Below are 9,263 nucleotides of genomic sequence, written 5' to 3'. Positions count from 1 at the left end.
TGATTTGTTGATGATGTAATTACGATGAGGTCCAAGATAAGTCTAAGTTGTAGCTTCAGATGAAACAAAAAGCAGGAGCCACTGTAGCTCCGTGAAGTTAATGACACCAGCCTTCCCAGAGAAAGTGGCCTTGAGATCTTTGTTCTAAAGGAAAAAAAGAAAAAAAAAAAAAAATCTATTGCAAAGCTTATCTGCTGCTATGGTGAAAAAAGGAGATTTTGCATTTCAAACTGCTTCAAAGCTAGGTCAAGGTGTCGAGTCATCAGCAATCTAATTCAAATATGCACTCTTGTACTATCTCAGTCGTAATGGGTATCTATTGACTATTCAGAATAGAAACTTCGAAGAACATCTCACAGAAGCCGTGAGAAAGTCTGCTCGTTTCCACAAACCCTGATACTGGTTAAGAGATGCTAATCTCTAAGCAGTCTGTTCTGTSCTGCTTTTGTTTTTTACACCAAATCATCTGTAGTTTCCCTAAAGGGGTTGCTGAAGTTGGAGGGGATGTTACACCTTTTTTGCCAGTTTTGGAGCGTCTGCAAACGATCTAGGAATCGGTGCAATTTCAGTCCTCACAATGTTTTCTTTCTTTGTCTTTAAGGCAACTGACGAATCTGAATTCATCCGTGACAACCCATAGAACACATACATATAAATCAGAAAAAGTCTAATGGACGTTCTCTTTCTGTTAGTAATGGATCCGTTAATAAAGCAGATTGAAAGTTGTGGTAATTTTGCCTACTCCAGGTCCACGTRTATTAAAAAATACCCTAGCATTTATCTGTCAAAGAAAACAAAATTACTGGAGAGCAAGGCAACTTAGCTAAACAAGATTTTGTGCTTCTCTCATATGGACATTCTTTACTATTTTTGACATGAATTGTTCTTCACCAACTGCCAGTTAATCACAACTTTTTGCACACTTTCAAGTMKGTACAATTTACAGTACATTGCTGCRTTTGCTTGTATCTGAACAAYTKGTTTAAACCAAAAATGTAAAAATGAGCACAAACTAAAATTAAAAAACGCTGCAGGGATGTTGGACTGGATGATCTCAGAGATCCCTTCCAACCCTAATGGATCTCTGATTCTGTGAGCCTCAGCACTGGAAAAAGGCTTGATGGTCAGTTTCTATCTCAAGTTATCACTGTTGATGGTATTTTTYTGCTCTAATTTCATCACCTAGCAAATGTTTTGAAAATTACTAAGTTAGCTTGCACAGAAAAGTAATAAAGGGCATAATTTAAAACTTGTAACACTTAGATAAAAGTAGATATGTAATAGCTGCTTACTCGTTGCACTTCAAACTTCTCTTTGCTAACATTTCAYTTTCTTTGAAAGGGTGAATTATCTAAATAGTTTGTGCTTTATTTAAYAGAAATTTCCAATAAACCTCATTCCGTCACTTTGAGTTATGTCACTTCATRCCATGTGACATGAAGGCATTGATGTAAGTTTGACAGGCAGTGCCAGTGCTGACATGTCAGTTTGAGAATTTATGACAAATTATATGCTACAGATATTTTTAAAACAACTGTGGATTGCCAAGGGGAAAAAAAAAGTATTTAAAATGTGTAATACCACTGATGCATCTTTAGATTGAAAACAGTTTATTCAATTTACACAGTTCCATTGATTTAATGTTCAGGCTGACAMAATGCAATAAAAGAAAGGAAATTTATATCAAAAATTCCCAACTAGCTCAAGTTACAATATATTACAGAGCAAAGGAAAATGAGATGTGTTAATGTAATGGGCTATTTTTTTTAAACACTGCCATTAAGTAATACTGTCAGCATTTAATAATTTGAAATAATCTATCTCAAATGTTAAGGCCCTATACAGAAAGAAAAGGCCTCAGCTGAACAGAGTATGAATTGCTTATGAAGATTCTCATCCAGCAAAGAATTCAACATGGCAAGAGGGGTAGCTTTCCCTAGAAGTGCTAATTGATTTAAATAATGTTTTGTTTTTTTTTTTTTATATTTTTCTGGGTTTGGGGTGGGTGGGGTTTTTGGTAATATCTTTTTTTGTACAGCTCAGATCCTGCCTTATAATTTCTTCCTAATCCCTGTACCTCAGTTGAAGCATTCTTAGGTCAGAACTCTCAAGCATCTATTTTATCTTCACATTTCTTAATTCTGTAATGAAAGAAGAAGAGATTGAATGCCTAAGAACTAACTATATTAAATGACCCATAATTATTTTAAACAGAAAATAAGCTTATTAGAAGAAGACAGTAAAGGGAAAAAAAACCCCAAACTCTGTGTGCTCAGCAGAAAAAAATTGTTCCATATGTTAAAAATAGGGTGTTGTAGAGCACCAGAAAACCTTGCCTCACTCATGTAGCATTGACTAAAAAGTACCAGAGTTCAAATAGTTCTACTTCAGTAGTTAACCATCCCAAAAATCAAATCCTGAAGACAGAGTGAAATGAGAAGAGCCCTTTCACAGCTGGAGATACTGTAGCTATAGAATCCTAGCTTACTGAGCTGTCATGCTGTAACATTTTCACTGTAAAAGCCACCKTCTTTCAGGATATGTGAAAGGAGTCTGATTTTGGCAGTTTTCAGTAGAGAGATGGCATGGGATTAGCTAGAACTGATAGAAGAGTATTTTCAAGRGAAGAAATAGAAGAGCCACCATGACTTTCCTGTTTTCCATTGCTGCTGCTCATTTTCCKGGCAATGCCACGCCATGTGCTACCAGAGCCTCCATGGCAGTTTGCATTGTTGCCACTGAATACATTATTAGCCAGGGAATGTTTGATTTAGATTATTGCACTAAGTACTACCTTCTAAGTAATCACAAAGGCATAGCCAGTTKGAATGCCTTCTGCTGCATGTTGCAAAATTAAGCATGCATTAATTTAGCTAAAATAGCAGCTATTTAATGTTCATGTATCATTGCACACAAGTGTTTGATTTAGAGCTGCCCAGCATTCCAACAGCCAGGAGACCTTCCAAATGCTTGGAATCTCAAGAAGTGCCTCCTGCAGACAGTGCTAAATTTGCCTCCATTCAATGTGACCGTGTATCAGTCTGTTGCTTTCCACAYCCTTTCTTAGTAGATTTAAAAGGGCCAGAAAAGAAGCCCAGATGCAGAGAGGCAAATCCATGGGAAAGCCAGATCTCTGCCTCCTGTCTGTTTCAAAGGCTAYTCCTGGCCAAAAAAGGTCAGTGACATAGCTTTTCTCCACCCAGAAACCTGAGAAAAATAAACTAAATTGAACTACCTAACCGGCTCAGTCAGTTAATTTTCCTCGTTCATGAGCACAAATCAATCAGCTTAAAGCACACTAGTTTACTGAAAGAAAGGAAAAAAAAAAAAAAACCCACAACAAAAAAAACACCCCAACATATTAAGTGCATATACCTAGTGCTTGAAATGTAACTTCAGAACTTCAGCCATTTCTTCAGTCCTATCCTCTGCTGGATCTGGCCAGCTGGTTGCCTCACCCACAGCAGAGCCTGGCAGCCTGTCCCACTGTCCCCTCTAAATAAGCACTTCAGCAGTGTTACTTGTGGTTTCCCTTATTTCACCTTCTAGGTCAGAACATATGGCAGTGGGAAGTAACAAGTCTCTTCGTATACAGGAGGCTCTTAAAMAATCTATTCCCTAAATACCACAGAAATATTAGAAATTTCTGCTTCATTAAATATTCAATACAAACTCACTTTTCTCTTGTTGGATATGACTTTTGTACTCTGATGCTGAAACTATTACACTGTGTTATGGGGATCTCTCACTGAGTACTCCTAAGCACAGTTAACTAGTCCAGACTTTAACACCCAGTTTGGAATGGCTGTCCCTGATACGKCTCTTGATAAAACACAGGATACTCATCATCATATATCAATGCATGTGGAATAAAAGTAGCTCACACCTGATCAAGAGTTCCTTCCATTCATCACCTTTTTTCTACATGGGATTCTCTCAGAAGCAAGCTTCTCCTCTTGGGTCACCTTCTCCCCTGGATTGCCAGGCTTACAGAGAAAGAGCATCACCATTTCATTTGTTTTGCCTCGTAGCTCCAGCACTGACAGTTGTGCCGGGGCCACACATCCTGCAGAAGCACAGGTACTGCTTTACTTGAAAAGACCCACTAACACTACAATTTGATAYCAYGGGTCTCYAACTTATGGCTCACCAGACCTTCCYATAYAAACTCAGTGGCTTACAAGTTTCACCTGACAACCATTATACCCAYGGCAGAGGGAGTTGCCATGCAATATATGGCAGGTGTATTGTATTAACCCAGTGAGTGACTGACATAGAAAATATTAAAAAATATAAAGTACAGTTATCTCACGGTGAACAAAACCAGTAGCTTTAAGAAATAAATTTCCCTAGATTATCAATAACAGGCAAGACATCATCATCCACTTGGTGTTTAACCTCCCGGAAGCCACGTTGGTAGGACATGCTGGTGCATTTCTGACCCTTTCACTGCTATGTTTTTGAGCAMCTCAGACTAAATGACAGACAGTTGTTACTGGGACAGGGTTGCCACTCTTCTTGCCCTGGACAGGTTGCTATTTTTCCTTTATCAGGCTTTAACTGCTAGTGATGAATGCCCACATCCAGCTGTGTGGAGGACACGGCTGGGGACAGTCACAGCCAGCGTCTGTGGGTGTCCTGCAGGGAAGGGGCTGTGCCACATGTGGCTGATGTGCCCGGCACCAAGGCTGCTGTGTGGCACAGCAGTGCGGCTCTGCAGGCGAGCCCGGAGAAGCAGAGTGGAGCCAGTGAGGAGCCAGCAATGGCCAGTTTGGTACCGCATCTGTTGGGAGCGGCTGTGCCGATCGGGACAGGCCGGCTGGCCGCACCTGCCCCAGCCCATCTCGCTGTGTCCCCCGGCACGGAGCGGGGCTGGCAGCGCCCCAGTGCCGTCCTGCGCCCGGCGGGAGAACGGCTGGCCCTGCATCTCAGCATGTCCGGGRCACAGGCGACCGACACCCGCGACCCTGAAGCTGGGACACGCCCGGAGGATGTCCCCTCGCTCAAGGAAATCGAGCAGCTCCTCAACACGGGGCGGCCCTCCTGCAACCACGTTGATGAGGTGTGGCCTAATCTCTTCTTAGGGGACCTGTAAGTACGGYTTTGTGGACACGCCTCTGCCGTATCTTCTGTTAGTATGCCTCATGGGTGCGGCTTTAGCCAGCTCATAGTTTTGCTAATTGCTGTCATTTACACTGCAGACAAAACGATTTCCGAGATAATATTAAGATTAAGCTGGTATTCCCTTCTCGATTAGCCCTCAGAAGCAATGCATGGGTTTGGGAGCAAATGGCTTGGGAGATACAATCTCAGTGCTCCCCCTGCTCTGTGAATATCACTGTACCCGTCCTGATTTGTCTTTGTCTTTTCCTTAGAGTAACAGCTCACAACAGATTTGTTTTGTGGAAGATGGGTGTGACCCATGTTTTAAAYGCTGCCCACGGCACAGCGTACAGCCACGGAGGCCAGGACTTYTATGGAGCAACCATCGATTATTATGGTGTACCAGCCCATGACCTGCCAAGCTTTGATATCAGCCAGTTCTTTTTCTCTGCAGCACAATTTATCCACAATGCCTTGAAGACGCCGGGAGGTACGAAATTATTGTTGTTCACAGTCTGATATGAGTTGGCAGCCTCACATAACAGGTCAGCTCCATGAGCTCAGTGGTGGACAAGCCAGGGGCTGGACGCCTGCACGGTGTGTGGCAGGAGAAAGGAGTGCTGTGTGTGTGGATGTTGCTCTGACTAGGTCCCGAAAAGCTGATGTGAGAAAAGGGATGAACCATGCAGGAGAGAGACCGGGATGAAAGGAGGCAGGGTAGAGAGAAAATTATTTGGAGGGTAAGGGTTGTTCAAAAAAGAAGAATCAAAAACATGCATTTAAAATTGACATCTTCTTTTGAGACTCTTATAGCAATTGTATTTGCAAGAAAAAATTAATAAAAAGGCAAAAGTCCTGATTTCTACAATCACCAACTGTATGAGGAGGKTCATATATTTCAGATTAGTTTCTTGTGTGAGCAAGGCCTGCAGGGCTATGCCTCCAAGGAGAAGATTTACCTTTACCCAAGAAGATTTATAGTGAGTTGCACAAGAAACTTAGCTTCTTGGCACTGGTGCAATAAAATATTAATTAATCTGTTTTACATAAAAGACCATTTCTTAGCATGRGTAAACTAGCATTAATGGAGCTGTCTCTGTGTCACAAGCTCTGCCTTCAAAATAGAATTACAGTTGYATCAAATTGCCTTATTATGCAATAGTACTAGGCCAGTCATTTTTCTTGGTGGCTARTGTGTCAGTGACATCCATTCAGGCCAAATTTTAGCATTCTTCCTTGCCTAAGCAAGCCCTCTGAAACCAYTGGGTCTTCTTTTCCTCTTGGTCAAAAYRGAACTACTTCATTACTTCAAGAGGRTTTTCTTAGATTTGCCAGTGTTTCTGAGATAGAGTTGGGATCTCATGGCATTTCTCATACGAGTGTAACAATGGCAAATTAGACTTAACTGTCAGCAGTTAATGTGATCTGTCAGAAAAGTAAGAAAAACATTTAAACTTCAACCACTCTACTGCTTCTCCTGCATAGCTGTATTTTTTTTTTTTTACCAGCCAAAATATTGGTACATTGTGCAGTTGGAGTAAGCAGATCAGCCTCCCTAGTCCTAGCATATCTCATGATAAATCACCACCTCCCATTAATTGAAGCCATCAAGACAGTGAAAGAGCATCGATGGATTTCACCCAATCGTGGTTTTCTGAAGCACCTGCGAAACCTGGATGTTCAGCTAAGGCAAAGGAAGGACTGCTGAACTGCAGCCCTATCTACATTTATTTACTGACTTTTACCCTTCACAGCTATTGTGCATATACAGCTTCCCATGATCAGTGCACATTAAAAAGGAAGAAAATTAAGCATCAAAGGCCCACAGAACAATAAATGGATTAATTCTGATGTCTCAGCTCCTCCAAAACCATCACAGCCAACATCAGCTCTGTAACCACTGCATGGGATAGAAGTGCTGTGCCTTGAGTGRTGCTACTGGATGAATCCACTGAAATGGTTAAAATAGACCAAGTTTATCTCTGGTTTGTGCTCRTGCCAGAGGCAAGTTCAATAATTGTGTCTGGCTACAAAGAATGAGTCCCTTGTACTTGGGAGTGTAACATAATCATCTTTCTCARTTTGGTTACATTTCTCAAATGCATGTCCTCATAAGAATAGATTTTGTGTTTCAGGTCTGATGATGTGTCAAGGACAGTTTCTTGAGAGCCCAGGCACTCCTACAGAAATAAATGTTCTTCTTTCACTAGTCTGCTAAATATTACAGTGGTATAGAAAGATGACAGCCACAAGACCCACACCATCAGGATAAATGTCTGTGATGCTTCTGGAGCCTGGGTCAGCAGTCTTTTCTTGTTAAATATGTTTTTAAAAAAAATAATGTGTATCATGTAGTATATTTGGGGTATTAAAATAAACATGTCACGTCCTCAAAACATTTTGTCAGTTTGACTCATCAGTTTGCTCATACTCCAAATTATCCCAAATCAGCTCTGTGTCAATGGCTTTGAATCACCCATGGTTTAATATCAGGTAGACACTTCGCTTACATCAGTGGCTTGGCCTGATTGATACAAATTAGTCTTATGCTGTTTTGAGGATGTCACTTTTCCTATGACCAGTTAATCAGTACTTAAACAACGTGATTTTTAATACAGCAACAGCATCAGCATTTGCAATTCATGCTACCATTCTGCCTGAAAATTAGCTTGTTACCTTGTGGTGAACCATAAAGTGATAATCAAATTTGGTTTTGCCCTTTGTTGCTTGTTTGATTCATTGATTAGTTGACCTTATAAATATTCCCTGCGAGATTAAGTAAATACATTTCTGCTTGCTTGTTTGCATTTGAAGCATCAGTTCTGATAATTTTGTTCTCTGCTGGAGGAGACTTGCAAGGTTATTAGAAGGGTGATAGAAGAGTGACTTGTGAGTTGAACCTCTTCTTTCCCAGACCACATTTCCTCCTTCATTCTTTTAGAGGTTATAACATGAATGCTGATTCTGCCTAGCATTTAGGGGAATGTAGAAATCTCTCCCTATTTCACTGTACACAAGTGCTTTGMAAAATAAGCATATTCAAGATCCTTTCAGACATCAGTTTGACTGTTCAGATTTTCTTGAACCTTGCCAAAGAGCTCCACTTGACAGGAAAAATGTAAGACATTGTTGTGTGAAAAGATCAAATAGGAAATCACATTTAAAACCCAACAGTGCTGGGACAATCTTTATACCTCACAAAGCAGCAGAGTGGCGGAGGAGGAGCTGGGTTTGCTTTGAAGTTYTCCATTAAAATTAATAGGGATTTATATGAGTTAATATTTCATTATAATTTATACTTCGTTCACATTACAGTAGGTTTTAGTCTGGAAACCTTTTGAAGACATGGCATTGAAAAAGTCTGAAATTCATGTGAGTGAAATAATGCATCTTAATGGCTTTAGGCTGGGCAAAATTAGACACATGTGAGCAAGATTAATAGAATTTCCCCATCAGGATAATGCTTTGCATGCCCCTGAGCATCTGTCCTACAAAGCCACAGCTGTGAAAGCTGTCATAAATTAGTACCTGTTCTTGCAGATACTGCTCATCCTGGGAGAGTWTTGCTTCACCAGGGGTAGAGAAGGGAAGAGCAGAGAGTGAACCTGGGTCAGTGGGGCATCCATGCCACCAATGACATGGCAGCGATCTTGTAAGGCTTACTTACCTCAGTGGAGGGAATGAATTAGGTGGAAACTTGTTTCAAGGGCACTGTCAAATCACAGAAATGTTTTTAATCTGTGGAGTTAGTGTTGCTTATATTTCCTGCATACCTGTATTCCCTCTTTATACAGAGATTTACTTTGAGCACATGTTTATGCAGGGAAGAAGATTCCAGTCAACGTAAACAAAAGCAGAAGAATTAGTCCTGTAACTTCTTCAKTGTCTGCTGCAATGTGCTAAGAGGAGAAGGGACCTCCTTACCTGTCACTTACACTATCCATCATTCAAGTCATGATGTGACATGACATTAGTACTTCACTGCTTTCCACTATCAGTATGAAAACTTGTATTTTGAATATTGGTTTGGCAAGTTAGACTAAGGAACCAAAACAAAGGAAAAATCCTGCCTCCCCAGTGGCACTTCATTCAGAAAATGCGTGTTTGTCAAGGGGGTCTGCACAACCTGGGAGAAGGTGCGAGTGAAAGGAACTGTCCCA

General features: G+C 40.9%; 1 protein-coding gene across 1 annotated transcript; it reads left to right on the top strand.

Moving 5' to 3' along the window:
* The first annotated feature begins 4,894 nt into the window (after positions 1-4,894).
* Positions 4,895-6,844, top strand: DUSP13A (dual specificity phosphatase 13A). The gene is made up of 3 exons (XM_057375879.1): positions 4,895-5,091; positions 5,376-5,593; positions 6,612-6,844. The coding sequence occupies exons 1-3, from the start codon at positions 4,934-4,936 to the stop codon at positions 6,809-6,811; spliced, it is 576 nt and encodes a 191-aa protein (XP_057231862.1). The 5' UTR covers positions 4,895-4,933; the 3' UTR covers positions 6,812-6,844.
* The last annotated feature ends 2,419 nt before the right edge of the window (positions 6,845-9,263 follow it).

Source organism: Malurus melanocephalus, unplaced genomic scaffold (assembly GCF_030028575.1).
Source record: "Malurus melanocephalus ecotype Western Australia unplaced genomic scaffold, MMel_1.1 scaffold_261, whole genome shotgun sequence".
In the NCBI taxonomy this organism is placed as follows: Eukaryota; Metazoa; Chordata; class Aves; order Passeriformes; family Maluridae; genus Malurus; species Malurus melanocephalus.
Note: the sequence above shows the minus strand (reverse complement) of the source record. Positions and strands in the feature narration are given on the sequence as shown.